This window comes from Rhipicephalus sanguineus, chromosome 5 (assembly GCF_013339695.2).
Source record: "Rhipicephalus sanguineus isolate Rsan-2018 chromosome 5, BIME_Rsan_1.4, whole genome shotgun sequence".
NCBI lineage: Eukaryota > Metazoa > Arthropoda > Arachnida > Ixodida > Ixodidae > Rhipicephalus > Rhipicephalus sanguineus.
In genome coordinates, this window is record NC_051180.1 from 143,995,519 (window position 1) to 144,012,127 (window position 16,609).

The following is a 16,609-nucleotide window of genomic DNA, read 5'->3' on the forward strand; positions in this document are numbered from 1 at the left end:
CAGAAATTACCGATCTCGAAGGCTATGTTTGCTGGCTACACGTAACGGTTGCCTTCTTCAGTCAAATATCCATTGAACGACTACCACGGCCAATCAGCAGGCCAAGCTAAGCCAAGATTGGAATCAGCTCGGTGCAGCGTTTGAGGCGAATGACAGCATGTACGAGTACGATGCGGATCCTAACTCACCAAAGAGAGTACGACAACACAAGCACTGCAACATTAACTAGCCCAACATCATTCCCTTTTGGCATTTGAGGGCTTGTGTCATCACATGTTTCTGTGCCTAGGCCTGACCTGTGTCTCACTCTCTTGGTAGTTGCTTGGCGTGCGAGGCCTGATCTGCTGAAATTGCTCCGACCCCGCCCTGTTCCTTGTGCGCCGCCTGAACTGAAGAAACGCGGCAACTATAAGACCCTGACAATGGTGAAAAAAGCAGCGATTATTCGCAGGTGGAAAATGGCCGACCTCAATCCAAAGTTGTTTGGGAATCTTCGATGAGTTGGGCAATAAGATCATCCGTCAGCTACTTGAAGCAGCGCATGTGGAGAGTGACCGCCGTGATGACGTGCCTCCCACACCACAGCCATCAAATGCCGATTTAGCGTAGGCCATTGCAGTGCTATGCCGAACCACAAGGGTGGCCAAACATTGGCTGAAATACAGGCTGACCTGGTCGCGTGTAAGCGTACATGTGTACAGTGGAACCTTGTTAATGCGTACCTGCCGGGAACGCCGCATAACTACGCACTGAACGGTAGTATGCATTAACCACCAAGTAAAAACTTGCATCTCCTCGTGTACACCATTGCCGCCAGCAAAGAAATACAGTGCCACAGCAAATACTGCCTAAAGTACCCACTGCAAAGCCTTTTCTTTCTTTTTGCCAAAGTGGAGAAAAGCTTCTGGTACTCTTGCACGACTGTCCGATAGTGCCGATAGGACGTGGTGGCGACGCCAAGGAGCATTTCGGAACTATTACAGGGTCTGGTATACGCAGTGACAGACATAGTGACAGAACGGACAGTGTCAGCCTTCCGTAATATATGTGTGTTCATCTGTACCGCGATCTGCTACAGAACGAAAACTGACACAGCTCCAATGAAACGCGGTACGGCTGTGTGGAGCCGATCGTCTCCTGGCTAGTTGCGTGCAGTGCGGCGCCTTCTTGGCTCACACCATCACTGCCAGGCTGCTTGCTGTACCGCACGCGCGCATTTGTTGTGGGAGTGTTCTTCGTACCCACTTCGCTCCAGACCGTGCACAGACGCGGCGAGTAGCTTGTTCGGTTAACGCGGCGATGACGAACTTCCTGTGGCGATTCACACTCCGCGATGCTCTAGCGGTCCTGGCAGCGGACGCAAGCGCGCTTGGGTGGTCGCCCAATAAAAGTGTGCAGTATGGTTACAACAGCGCTACGCTTGCTGTACCGTATGCGTGCTGATATACTGATATATATGCGTGTAATGTCAAGTTCTAAATGTTGCTGAACAACTCACTACAAGGCCTTTTCTTCCTTTCTACCAAAGTGCGGAAAAAAATTCCAGTTCTCCTCTATGGCCGTGTGATAGAGCAATGTGGTGACATCTGAAGATATTTGAAAGCTTTGGCATGGAACACAGCGGCTGTTGCAGCAGATTGAATGGCTAGTCAGCGAGCACATGCTATATGGGGACTGGGTCTAGGACTCGTTATGTTGTAACCATCAGTACTTCTAAACTGGGTGCATATTCATGTGGGAAAGTCCCTTTCCATGAAGCAAACAGTGCAGTGGAAAGCCAACTTCTTGTGTCTCACACTGCCCATTTGAAATATGATACATTCTATTTTCTTTGTTAGGTATAGCCATAGATTTCATCAGGCACTGACATTAAGGGCACGTTCACACCGAGCGTGGATCCGGAAAGCGGACGCGGATTATTCGCAAAAGTGGAAAATCCGCGACCGCTTCTCGGGATCGCGCCCGGATCGATTTTCTCCGCGCGGAAAAGTTGGCCGCTTTGGCCGCAGCCAATCAGTGCCCAAGACGACGGAGACGAGTCCGTGCAAATGGCTTCCATCATGAGCGAACCGGCTGTGGTGTTCTCCGTCGAGCTACTGCTGGATACAATCAAGCAGTACCCGATGCTGTACGAGAAACAGAACGAAGACTCACCCTCTGTAGTACTCCAAATTGCACGAACGAAGGTGAGGCAACAAATCATTTTCATGACCCCATTTGTCGCGCTCTTGTAAGGCCGGCCGAACCCACCACCGTCGTTGGCGGGATGTCTTCCTCTGCGCCTTCCGCTTCTCTTGAATCGCAGCTAGAGAAGTGGCAAGTACAATGGCAACCAACTCGTCTTCTTCATCTGAGCTCATTATTTTGCTCCAGTGCGTAGTGGACGGCAGCGTGACAATGTTGACAATGTACCACAACAACAAAAAAGCGCGCGCGTGCAGTATCGGCAGTATCGCGCAGTGATGCAAGGTGGCGGCACGTGCACCGTGGATTCGTCGATTGTTCCGCCCCCGCGGCGGAGCGGGCAAAAAGCAACGCAGTCCGTTTGAACAGCCGTGCGCGCTCGCTGCCTCTCCGCTTCGAAAATCCGCTTGCCCGCTTGCGTGCTTCGCGCTCGGTGTGAATGCGCCTTATAGCCCTGTCACAATCGAAAACAGTTCGGTATAAAGGACAATCAAATTTACTTGCATTTAATATAGTCTGCTTTGACAGTAATGCGTAACGACTGACCAAGTGACATTTCGTTGCAGTTGGCCTTTTGACATCTGACACCTGGCAAGATACGAAGACTTCTCACCTTGATCCCTGTCGTCCCGATCATCTCGACTGAACCGGTCATCCCGGTCATCCCTGAAGCTGCTGCCATACTCTCGCCTGCCACCTCCACCAAAACCTGGAAAAGAGGGGCAGTGGAGAAGCCATCAAGAGCATGTTCCAAGCAATTTCTGCAGCATAGGCTTGTACGGACACCTTCGCGGCACCGCCACTCGTCCCACTGAGGTAATGTAAACTCACGACCAAAAATTCGGTTGCCCCACAGTCCGCCGTTCAAATTTTCGGACTCCGGCTGGCTGATCAAGTGCGACGTTGAACGCCATGACAAGCTGTCAGCAATGTTTACAATATTTTTGCGAGGTTGCCAGCACTGAAATATTGCACTGGCTACAACTGGAGATCGTGCCAGTGTCAAAAATCCACGCAGAAATTATCGATCTTGAAGGCCATGTTTGTTGGCTACACGCTTTTGGCTTTAGCCAGTCAAGTACCCATTGAACGGCTACCACGGCCAAAGAGCAGGCCAAGCCAAGCCAAGATTAGAATCTGCTCGGTGCGGCGTTTGAGGTGAATGACAGCACGTACGAGTACGACGCGGATTCTAATTCGGACAAAGAGATTACAACAGATTACAGAAGCGCTGACACATCAACTAGCCCAACGTCGTTCCCTTTTGGCGTGTGAGGGTTTGCGTTGTCAGATGTTTCTGTGGCTAGGCCTCATCTGATGAAATTGCTCCGACGCTGCCCGTTCCATGTGCGCCGTCGGAACTAATGAAACGCGGCAACTACAAGGCCCCACGATGACGAAAAAAGCGGTGATTATTCACCAGGTGGAAGTTGCTTTGGAGTTTTCGCCGAGTTGGGCGATGACATCGTCAGCTACTCGAACTAGCGCATGTGGACAGTGATTGCCGTGACGACGCACCTCTCACACCACAGCCATCAAATGCGGATTTAGCTTAGGCCGTTGCAGTGCTATTGCCGACCATCAGGGGTGACCAAACATTGGCTGAAATACAGGCCGACTTCGTCGCGCGTAAGCGTACATGTGTACAGATGCGCACTAACAAGTTTTTTCCGGCCGCTGGGCCAATAAAAGTGTTTTTTTTTTCTTCTGGTGAATCCTTTTATTCGGACTCGCGATTATTCGGACTTTTCGGCGGTTCCCACCGAGTCCGAATAAACGGTCGGCGACTGTAGTTATTTGTGAGCAAGCAGCTACATTTTTTGCATGATTGCGAGCATTGGTTCAAACCACGAGTCAAGAAATCACAAGTCTGTTCGATTCGCCTGCACCAATCTGAACCAATTCACGGCAGTGCACGAGAAGTCAAGAAATTGTGCCACTTGAGTTCAGTAGCGCAGGCACAGCATGACACCAGAAATGAATGATGAGGTGTCAACACAGTGCAGAAGTGGCGACATACACATATGGACAGTTTATGAGGTGCGAACACACAAGACCTTGCACAGGAACAGTAGGTGCATGTATGCTGCCTACACCTGACGGCAGCATAAAAGCAATGGAGTGCACGCCACCCGAAAGTTGCAGCTGGGGTCCTTTAGCAAGGCCCCATTGTGAAATTCAATTGTCATATCGGAGAGACTCACACAAGAGCCACACTTCTACGCAGAACCAGGCTGCTTGGTTAAATTTTTACAACTAAAACTACAAAATGCACCGTAATCTGCTGCCCTCTCGAGAATAGTGATCACACAATACCGCTAGAGCAAACGATATGTTCTTCAGAATGACTTCGTTCATTCATCTATGCACACCAAGCGTCTACTCACCTTCACTATCACTACCAATGTTGCCCGTGGTAAACCCTCCACGGGGAGCTTACAGCGAATGTACACTTGCGTGAGTTACTCATCAGTGATTGGGCACGACATTACTTGCGCTAATGGCTGTCTGGGATCTTGGGGAATATCCAGCAACTACAGGGCACCCTTTATCGGAATAAACACATCTTAAATTGCCAGCCTTGCAGTAAAGGTAGCTATGTATGCACTCAATAGATATGCAACAAGTTTCCTCATCCATGAAATATCACATTTCTACTACTTCACTGATCTACAACACACAAGCCCACTTTTGTCGTATTGCCAACATGATTAAAAAAAAAGAATGATTAAGTTCATTTTTACAGACTGCAACTCATATTTGCATACATATCTGCAGCACCCCTCGGTTATGAAGAATTGATTGGCAACTGTACTAGCAATTTGGATGCACACTTGCACATGATGTTGTAGTGGGTTGATAAATTCAAAACAAAACGCATGTTCCCATGGGTGCACCTAAATACACTGATTAAAGAACACACCTCGATCCCTGTCGTAGTCTCGGTCCCTTGGCCTGTCGTAGCCTCCGAGACCGCCGCCCCGACGCTCGAAGCCGCGGTCGAAACCTTGGTCGCGGTCTCCGAACCCACGAGGTCGGTCTCTCGAGAACCGGTCACGGCCAAAGTCCCCACCGTCTCTGTCAGAGTCCCGTCCAAATCCGGGCCGACGGTAGCCGCCATCGTCGTCGTATCCTCGGCTACCACCAACTGCATCATTATGCCAGGGGCCCGACATAGGAGCATTAAAAAAGAAAGAATGCAATGGAAGGTGCATTTTCAGCTACAATATTTTTATATACAGTGCAGACCACTTATAACGTAACCGCATATAGTGCAGGACCGGTTATAATGCGGTCTTTTTCGACTCCCGTTCACCCTCCCATAGAACCGCATGTATACGCATACCGCTTATTGTGCAGTCCCCCAAGATGAAATACCGTTTATAATGCGGTTGCGGGAAAATATTTCTGACAAACGCGGTAGCGAGTGCGGTTCTCAAAGGAGGTACGCCGCTGGGGAGGGAGCGACGAGGTCGTTACGAAGGGCGAGGGCACGCACAGTGAACGAACGAGGGGCGGAGGGAGGAAAAAGACCGCGGCAGCGCTGTGCGGGCTCGCCGAGTGGGGAAGGATGGTGGTTGCCTAGGCGACGGAGTAGCCTTTGCACCGGCGGCGGCAAAGGGCAAAGCTCCGCGGCCGCTTGCTGGCAGCGCGTTACGCGTGGAACGTACGATCGCGTCCTCATCAAGTGCGCTTTAAAGTAAGTTTCCTGTCGGGAAAAGCGTCGTCGTTATCACACTTGCTACAGATATCGCGTTTGCGACCTCGTCCGCAAATTGAAAAGTTTTGCGGCTTCATGACGCGAGCTTTCGCCTTTTCTGCCAGTGCGCGGACTTAAACGAGCTTGGCGGGCTTTTGTCGCCGTTGATCTCCTGGCCGCGAACACAAACTTCGTATCACGCGCGCTGTTCTTAAGTTAGTGCTTGAGTGCGATCTTTTCGACGTCCGATCTTCATGTTGTCTTGGACAAACTTCCCACGACAACATGCTGAACGGCACGCTAGGCCTAATCAGCGTTGGTTGCTTTTCGGTCGCGGGCGATAAAAGTTGCGGTTTGGTGCGGAATCAACGAAACTTTTTGCGATGGCTGCACTTGAAGGGAAGAGAATCATATAGTTAATGAAAACGAGGGAATGGTTGGCACGTGCAACTCTCGAATTGTGGTTCCGGATTCGATTGCAATGTCTTGGACATCGCGTGCGCGCCCGTGAAATCGATCGATCGGTACCGCTCAGCACGTGAAATTTCGGTCGCGATTCGACATGGTTTTGTGTAATGCGCATACCTCGAGGTGGCCTGAAACGTAGTCGGCGAATTTCCGCGATGGCACTTTGTTTTGTTTGCTTTTTTCCCCCGTGTTCATTTCGTTGGCAATGCAGGTCTTTGGCGGTTAATTTTTGAACATTCGGATATTTAAGTGGTTGTAAGCGCCCCAAATCGCATATGTCGATTATCGGACACGCGAGGCTACATGCTCAACACGTTTTGCGCAAGTGCAGCCTTTGAAGAAGGTTGTTTTGGTTATAGTGCGGTACCGCTTATAGTGCGGATATTCGCGACTCCGGCGACTTACGTTATAAGCGGTCTATACTGTATAGCATAGATTAAGTACTGCAGATGCTGATACAATATCCTAGAATCAATTCATTTTTTTTTTAATATGATCCCCTCGTATGACTACAAATTAAAGTAGTGCGAGTGATAAAATTGCTGCACAGTTTTGTGCACTTCAGACGGGACCCGTATCATAGAAATCGAGAGCCAGAATGTGCAAATGACTGGGCACTATGAACTTTTCATACATAGGGCCTGAATTCAGGATGGTACAAATATTATGCGTGCCCTCAACGAATTCGTACAGTAGATTCCACTGTACTGACATAAGCATAACTCTACCGCTTAAAGCTAGGATGGGAAAAGACTTGCAACAGGGCCAGCAAAGGACAAAGCAGCTACAACAGAAGGACCAACACCCATGAACCTCATTCCAGAACAAGAATAGGGCATTGAAGTGTTTGGGTTGTGAAACAGACTGCATCACAGCTTACTGCCCATCACGAAGCAGAAAGCCTGGAAAATAGATTACTCACACGAAGAGGACTCTCTTCGGTCGTCATCTCCGTCGTCCCTCGACATCGCCCTCCAATCGCCGCCTAACGACCGGTCGCTGCGGCCGATGTCGCGATTTCCGCGCTCTCGGCCCTCGTTGTCTGTGCACAAAAATAGAGTGTGGCTGTAAGCATGCACCGCACCAGAGAGATGGTCACTCCTGCCAGAGGGCAGACGGGCAGCGGTCGACAACTTACCGTGCTCCTCGGCTAGGCTCACTTTTATGGACCGGCTTTTCAGGTTCTGCAATGGAACAGAAAACAATGTAAAGCCAAGCACTTTTTTAACATTTCAAAGCCTAGGTGGGCAAAAAAAAAATCATGCCATATCCACGAAGTGAATGATGATGAGTGGGCGAAGCTTCGGAGGTAATCTGGTAAACCGCCAATCCCCGTAAATTTTGCCCACTCGATCATCATAGAAAGACCTGACACACATTTACTTTGCACATAAGATCGGCTTTGCTGAGTAGGTTGCTCCCACGCGTTCAAATGGATTCGTAGGCATCAAACAATGACGTTTTATGTGCAGCCGGAGCATAATTGCCAGGGCCTACTCTGAAGTGCCTGCTGTGCACAATATTTTGTACCACTGTTCTCGCTCAACAGATCCAGTAGCACTCTCTCAACTGTGAAATTATGTTCCTTCGTGCGGTCTGCAACACGCTTATACTTCATGGTCATCAGCGTCCTCGTTATCACGTGTAGTGGGTACATTCCACTATACTGGAACGCGCTTATTCTTCATGGTCATCAGTCGTCATCGTCATGGAACGCGCTTATACTTCATGGTCATCAGCGTCATCGTTATCACGTGTAGTGGGTACATTCCACTATACTGGAACGCGCTTATTCTTCATGGTCATCAGTGGTCATCGTCATGGAACGCGCTTATACTTCATGATCATCAGCGTCCTCGTTATCACGTGTAGTGGGTACATTCCACTATACTGGAACGCGCTTATTCTTCATGGTCATCAGTCGTCATCGTCATGGAACGCGCTTATACTTCATGGTCATCAGCGTCATCGTTATCACGTGTAGTGGGTACATTCCACTATACTGGAACGCGCTTATTCTTCATGGTCATCAGTGGTCATCGTCATGGAACGCGCTTATACTTCATGGTCATCAGCGTCCTCGTTATCACGTGTAGTGGGTACATTCCACTATACTGGAACGCGCTTATTCTTCATGGTCATCAGTGGTCATCGTCATGGAACGCGCTTATACTTCATGGTCATCAGCGTCCTCGTTATCACGTGTAGTGGGTACATTCCACTATACTGGAACGCGCTTATTCTTCATGGTCATCAGTCGTCATCGTCATGGAACGCGCTTATACTTCATGGTCATCAGCGTCATCGTTATCACGTGTAGTGGGTACATTCCACTATACTGGAACGCGCTTATTCTTCATGGTCATCAGTGGTCATCGTCATGGAACGCGCTTATACTTCATGGTCATCAGCGTCCTCGTTATCACGTGTAGTGGGTACATTCCACTATACTGGAACGCGCTTATTCTTCATGGTCGTCAGTGGTCATCGTCATGGAACGCGCTTATACTTCATGGTCATCAGCGTCCTCGTTATCACGTGTAGTGGGTACATTCCACTATACTGGAACGCGCTTATTCTTCATGGTCATCAGTGGTCATCGTCATCTTTATCACATGGAGTGGATACATCCCACTATGCGTGGCTACATACTACATACTACAAAGGAGGGACAGGCTCACACCCTGAGGAGTTTCGCCCCTAAAAGAAAACAGGAAAGGTACAAGGCATAAAGCATACTTGCTAGAAGCATCTTCTCAGACTGAATGGTGATAAGTGCATTGGCGACACATGTTTCGCTTCAAAAAGCCCCAATTTTGACATAATAAATACCAAGTTTTTAACATTTGTTATTTCTGAAGTGTGCTTGAGATAACATCCATCTTATCACAAAAGTGACCCAGTGGTAATTATACAGTTTACGATATGTAATGGTCCATTCTGCAGTTTTTTTTTTCTCTCTACATGTGTCTGTCCAGTCTCATTATCCTCCAAGAAGCACATGACAGTGCACATGATCGATCGACGTGATGAACGGACAGCGCAGTTGGACTTCACATGCATATTCGGTCAAATCATTTTCTCTGCGGCAGCATGTGATGTTTTTTTATGGCAGCATTCGCATCAGACAATTAGTCAAGAAAACGTTTTAACGAGAGAGCGTTAAAGTGACACTAAAGGCAAAGATTAAGATGACATGGATTGTTGAAATAGCGTTCCAGAAATTTTGTAGTGCTTGCTTAGTGCAAACAAAATGCCTAGTTGGAAAGAAATTCCACTCAAATGCAAAGCTTAAGTGTCATCCAATTTTTTTGCAATTTCGCCAGAAAACTTGAAACAAATGGTAGTATAAGCGCATGGCCAAAAATACGTTGCGGAACTGGAAGGCTATTGAAATGTTCCAATTTCATTAGACCAACTGACATACTCAAACTGTGATGCAGCAAAGTTCACAATAACACTAAAAGTGTTTTTATCAGACATGCAGTACTTCCTCATGTAAGGTTCAACTCTATAGCTTGTGAATATGTTCACAGCTACAATTGTTAACAGATTTAATTATGATGAAGTGCTCCTTCAACAACCCTGCATTGCATTGCTGCACTGTAAAGCCATGCGCAGGCAACACCGTGCTTACAGAGATACTAATGAGGTAAAAATGGTTTTCCTTCTATTACTAAATTACCCCTTCGTAATGACATAAGCAAAACTATTGCTGTGAGATGACGCTTGGTAAGCAAGATTTCGATGCAGTCTGCTAAGGTTTATATAATTCTTAATCGGTCAAATTTCTTGCACTGCGTTCTAAGGGCACCTGAGACATAATGTATAAAGTTTCAGAAAATTTCATTGAACCAATATGGCCAAAATAAGAAAACAATTCTGAAATCCATGTCGTCACGCTGAAATTCATGTGCAGGGATTCCGCTGTGAAATTTAAAAACAACTGTGACCTTCATTTTGATGGTAAAACCAACGGCCAGAGTGTTTGCAACAATTGATTTATTGTTTCATCTTAGTACCCTTTAAAAACTTCACTGTCACTAGGTTGGAAAAAAAAAAAGAACCCTAAATTCTAGGGTTTAACAACATGTGGAGGTTTACATGGCTACAGCCAACGCTGATGCTGCAATAACCATAGAAATGGCTGTCAACTACAAACTTAAGTAACCTTTGTGCTTGTGGCTTTATCTGCATTTATCGGCCCAATCCTGATGGAATTGTTCTCCTGAACACATGAATGCATGAGGACTGAACACAAATAACTGGTACAGAATGTTACATTTACAGTAACAATGTAACACCTTTTTGCTGGAATATTACGAAACTGGTTAGCTGTAAAGTTGTTTGAAGACAGAAGGAGAAAGTTCTGGCAAATTTATGACCTACCAAACACTAGACTTCTGTACTGCTGGAACTGCTATTCACGCCACTGACAATTACCGCTGGCCCCAGACATCACTCTAGGAAGTTTCGTAGGAAACTGAACTAGGGCCCCTGAACCACCTCCGATAATTTTTTTACATTTCAAGTAAATGTGCGCATCGAGTTCAGAATGCAGTCTTGAAAAATAATGCCAAACGCGGCAGCACTACGCGCCACAGGCGCACCACAAATCCCAAGAAACAACCCCTTCTCCTCTTCGGGCTTTTCAGTAATCCCCAATGTTGACGTCACGGTCAACATTCGCGTCTGGTGATGTCATTCACAGAAAGAACCCGTCTGTCTGCTAGCAGGTACGCGAGCTCGCCACTCTTCAGTCGTGCGCGCCGCGTGAAGGCTACAAGCGGAGCGCAAAGTTACTGTTTTCTCAGGCGCCCTCTTTTCAAACAGAGGCCGGTTCTCACTCTCGTCGGTGGGCGGGGAGTCTGCCAATTGACGTCGCGTACTGCTTCTCCGCGTCGCAAAAGACACAGCATCCTCATTGGCTGATAGCCGACATAAATCGAGAGCAGCTTTCGGATCAGATGTGCTTCTAGCCGGCGCCGTGCTCCTGAGTCTGCTAACTTTACACGGTAGCGACACTCGCACATGCGAATGACAGCGGGAGAGCGATCACGTTTCGCGATGCGCGCTGATGTAACTCCTTTGCCCTGTGCCACCCCTCCCAATGTAGCTGCCAGTGCACTCGTCGGGATGAGAAAAGAGAGAAAGCGCTGAGCGCGTGTGCCAAACCCCGTAACTTCGCTCGTTCTTTATGGATTTGAGAAAGGCAGTAAACTCCGATAATGAGGTCATTAGATCATTACTTGGAAAAGTGGTTCATGACCCCTTTAAAGGGGTCATGAAGCACCCCTTGGGCTGATTGAAAAAACACATCCTGCGGAAAGCTGACACGGCTATGAACTGCTCTGCCAAATATTACAGTCGTGCGCGCCGCGTAATGGCCACAAGCGGAGCGCGAAGTTGCCGTTTCCCCAGGCACCTTCTTTTCAAACAGAGGCCGGTTCTCACTCTCGTCGGTGGGCGGGGCGTCTGTCCGCTGTACGTCGCAAGAGACATAGCATGCTTATTGGCCGATAGCCGACGTAAATCGAGAGCGGCGTTCGGATCAGATGCGCTTCTTGCCGCGGGGTGCCGCCACTTGCCGGCGCCGCACTCCTCAGTACACGGTAGCCGCACTCGCGCAAGCGAATCACAGCGGGAGAGCGATCGCGTTTCATGACGCGCGCTGGCGTAACTTCTTTCCCCCATGCCATCCCTCCCTGTCTAGCTTCCAGTGCGCTCGTCGGCATGAGAAAAGAGAGAAAGCGCTGGGAGCGTGCGCCAAACCCCCGTAACTCCGCTGATTCTTGACGGATTCGAGAAATTTTTGCGGCAATCGATTCGGGAGGCAGTACACTCCGATACTGAGGCCATTAGATCATTACTTGGAAAAGTGGTTCATGACCCCTTTAATGCTCTGCTGTTAGTTGAGTTGAAGAATAGACCTAAGCGCCTACAAGAGATGTTCAGGGGCAACAGCCCTAAAGGCACAAAAGCTTGCCTGATGAACGTCCCAAGCCCCCTTTGTTATGCACTCGTAAAGTCTAACCAAACGATGCAAATTTCTAACAGTGTAATGTGAAGCAACTGCCTTAGAGTGCTTAAATTGGCACTCATTTTATGAGATTATTAGGCCATTAATTATTTGCTCAATACTGAATGACCAGCTACTATGCCCTTCTTCCTCTAATATCAAAAGACACATCAGCAGATCTGGTAAGCTCGCTCATTCCCTCTGCACTGTCTATTACAGGTCCATTTCATTCAATTGCTCATTCCTGAACATGGCAGTGTCTTAGGCACCAAGCCCAACACAAAAAGAACAGGATGGCTTAACAGTACTGGGGTATCTTGCTTCCAGTGATGGGATGTCCCAAGGTGATTCAGGCTGCGGATAATTTAGACCACCTGGGGTTCCTTAGCACGCCCTGGCATCATGCAGTACACGGGCCTCTAGAATTTCACCTCCGCTGCAACGTGATGGAGGTGAAAGAGGAGAGCACCGGAGCATGCATTCCTGAATGTGCTGCACACATTACTATCATTACATTAACACAGGTGACAAATGACAAAATGGCGTCAATGCCTGCATGGCAAAGCCGACCACCATTATAATGAATAATCATCATTGCACTGCACTCTATAATTGCCACTGAAAACAACTGCCTTTAGATGCAGCAGCAACTCGCACAGCAAAGACTGACAAGCAACACAATGTTTTTACGGACCATAAAGCCTTTTACCCCGACTCTGCATAGCTGATCCTGCTTGTTTCAGCACTTGTCTGTATAAACTCGCCTAAACCAAGTGCCCCGTTTCTCCTTTCAGTAGAAGGTTTGAAGATTTGACAAGCAAAGCTTTACTGTAAAAACTAGTTCTTTGTAAGATACCAAATTTCACACTGCGCTAGTAAAATCAAATCTAGTGCATTTGTTTTCTGGATAAAAAGCTTGCACTGCCATGTTTCTGCAAGATCCGAGGAAAAAACAAGTAGCATTGCGAAGTTAAACTCTCTTGGCATATTGGAGCAGTACACACTCCTGCACTCCTGGTAAAACACCTTACTCGCCCACTCAAGGGTACTAATTAATAAACTTTTTTTAAAGGTCACAGGTTCTTGCAGTACAGATAATAATAATATCTGGGGTATAACGTCCCAAAACCACGATACAGTAAAAGCTCGTTAATTCGGATTTCTAGGGACCGGAAAAAATGTCCGAATTAACCGAATGTCCGAATTATCGAATGCTCGAAATAAACACAATAAATGCAAGAGTTTTTTTCAACATACCTTTACTTTAAAAAGTAATCGCGGATGCGTGTCTGTTTTCGAGCAGAAATTCGCGCGGACACAGCAGCTCGCATGCTGTCTGCAGTGCCAAAACAAAATTCTTCAAGGACGACGAGGGCCTCCGCGGCTTCTTTCACAATACGAGGCTCATGGTGTGGCTGCTCCTCTTCGGGCTCTTCGTTCTCGGATTCATCGCCATGCATCACTTCCTTGACGATTTGCTCATCAGTCAGAGAGCCGGCAGTGGCAACGCCATCAATGCCGATATAATCGTCGAGTGTCACTGCATCAGGCATAACACTTCCGAAATCCTGCTCGTCGTCGGCACCCTCGTTCGGCGACACTTCGGCCACTGCGGCATCGCTGGAGTCGGGTACAACAAAGCCACTGTGCCTGAAACAGTTGGCAATGGCGTGCGCAGGCGTGCTCTGCCACACATACGCGAAGAATGCTAACTGCGCTCAGGAGACTCACGTCGTATTGTTTGCCGACGTCATGGCACAGGAGCTACTTCTTGTCAGGAGAGCCCATTTTTCAGGGCACGCAAAATTTCTACTTTAGTGGTGAAGTCCTTGGCCTCGTACTTGGGCCGTTTTGCCGGCGTTGCCATCGGCGGAGAGTGCGTTCACACGAGAAGTCAGCACAAAAGCACCAGCAACGATCAAGCTAAAGGAGCCGTACCGAATCGTTCCTCGATAAAACGGCGTTCAACAATGCAGCACACCAACGGGAACAACAAAAATGACACCGCGCCATACCTACACGCTATCACACGCGAAGAAAAGGCGTTCAACCAGTCTCAAGTCAAGCCAAGCCGATAATTGATGTCCATGGCGATGCAACGTTTGAGCTTCACTTTTGTTCCGAATGCTTCTTTTTTCGTTTTCGAGCCTCGCCAGCGGCCTGAAAGTCGCCGAATTATCCGATTTGCGGTCAAATCTGTCCGAAATAACGAGCGCCCAGTCTCATAGAGTGATGCATATATTTACAGGGACCAGATGACGTGTCCGAAATAACCCATTTTCCGAATTAACGAGAGTCGAATTAACGAGCTTTTACTGTATGATTATGAGAGTCACCGTAGTGGAGGGCTCCGGAAATTTCGACCACCTGGGGTTCTTTAAAGGGGTACTGACACAAAATTTCGCGGCCGAAGATAGCCTGCTGGATCGATTCCCGTGTACGTGCGTGTACCATCTGCAAAATATCGACAGCGAATAAAGCTTGGAAGGTACTTATATGAATTTTGAAGTTCGCGACCACGATCCAGCATTATAGGCCGCACCTGCTGCAATGACACCCTCGGAGGTGACCCCCCTGCTTCCCCTACGTAACCGTTGCAGCCGGTACAAGTTATGATGACGTCGTAGCCGCCATTCCTGTTTTGACGCGCTTCCTGACAAATTGCTCCTCGCCAGCGGGTCAAACCTGAAGTGATTCGCCACGTTGAAAATTCCTTCCATCCCCGCCGCAAGAAAATCGTCGCCATCAGACGACGAGCCCGGCGACGACAGACCGCGCGGAAATGCGTAACTGTTCTGTGTGCTCACATGACCGAGCGTTTCACTCGCTAGGTGGTGATAGTTGCACCCGGTGGCTTGTCGTTTTTGGAGCTCTGTCAAACCGAAACTGAGGCTGTGTCGGTAATGAGGAGTTTGGAATTAATTATCTGTCGCGCGCTGCAGCAAGCGATGTGCCTTGTTATGACTAACAGGACCCCAGCAACACATTGCAGCAAAAAAACGTGGGGCGAAAACTTTTGTCAGGACTCCTTTAACGTGCACCTAAATCTAAGTACACGGGCCTCAGACACTTTTGCCTCCATCGAAAATGCAGCCACCGCGGCCGGGATTCGATCCTGCGACCTTCGGGTCAGCAGTCGAGTGCCATAACCACTAGACCACCCCGTGGCGGGGCTCTTGCAGTACACAGGGGAAAAAAAAAAAAAGAAAAAAAGAAAAAAGGGAACTTCAAGCAGTAATTTATCCTAGGCACAGAAAACCAATTATCATTGCACACCAACAGAAGCCATCTAAGGCCTCTTCTAACCACTGTCAAAAGCTTCGGCCACTATCTCGGTCATCAGCGTCTGAATAACGTATCCACAACGTTGTGGGCACATCCCTGGCATTGCCTTGGTGGCGGCACATGCTCAGGGCAAACACAAACCGACAAGTAAGGTGCTATGGACGTGTAAGAAGCACCATTACACAAGACAAAACTGAGAAATTTAGAAAAAGAACTCCCCTTAGTGTCATGAAAATGTGGTAGGTCAAATCAACTGGGAATAATTTTCGGGAGAGCTTGCATGCATAAAAAGGGGCAAAAAAAAAAAGGGAACAAAACACAAGAGTGCTACCGCTAGACAGTCTCATACATCCCAGCTGAAAGACAGTGTGAAATTTTGTCAGACTTCGTATATACATATTTGCAGGTACGAGTCATGATCAGCTGTCAAACAAGTAACGTTGCAGGAGTTAACACTCTACTAAAGGGACTCGTCTTCATCGGGCCAAATTTCAACAAGCAGACATTGGCTCTGCCAACACTGTACTTGTTTCCCAACGTTTGATCAAGCATCCATTTTAGCCTGAAATTTGTGTTCTTCGGTGCAAGTTGCATAGCTCAATAGACTGTGAGGTCTCAAACATTTGTTTAGCACACGATTACTAAATGCATAGAAGATAACGCACACCTGAACATGTTTACTGCTGCAAAAGCAGCATGACTTGCTTCTGAAACCACTGCAAACTGCTAACACTTGTTTATCGAAACATACGTGACAAGCTAGGAGCACCGAGTAGAACATATGCGTTATTTGACGTAGTCTTATGTCTACAAGCTGCAATAAGCGAAGAGTAAACTTCCTTGATTGTGCTAGTTGTGTAGACTATACAGCATTGCTTGCGCTGTCGTCAAGCATTAAAACACAGCAGCTGTGTCTTGTGCCTAGTGAAGAATCAGAGAGGGACAATCTGGTG

The 16,609-nt window shown here is 47.9% G+C and overlaps 1 protein-coding gene across 7 annotated transcripts in view; it reads right to left on the reverse strand.

Annotated features, from left to right (window-relative positions):
• Positions 1-16,609, reverse strand: part of LOC119394297 (eukaryotic translation initiation factor 4B) — a 46,904-nt gene that overhangs the window by 25,981 nt on the left and 4,314 nt on the right. For all 7 annotated transcript variants that reach the window (XM_037661582.2, XM_049415739.1, XM_037661581.2 and 4 more), the window contains exons 5-8: positions 7,491-7,536; positions 7,275-7,394; positions 5,108-5,332; positions 2,798-2,893 (exon numbers count right to left, since the gene is read on the reverse strand). In XM_037661582.2, coding sequence (XP_037517510.1) covers positions 2,798-2,893; positions 5,108-5,332; positions 7,275-7,394; positions 7,491-7,536 — 487 coding nt within the window. The remainder of the gene's footprint in view (positions 1-2,797; positions 2,894-5,107; positions 5,333-7,274; positions 7,395-7,490; positions 7,537-16,609) is intronic.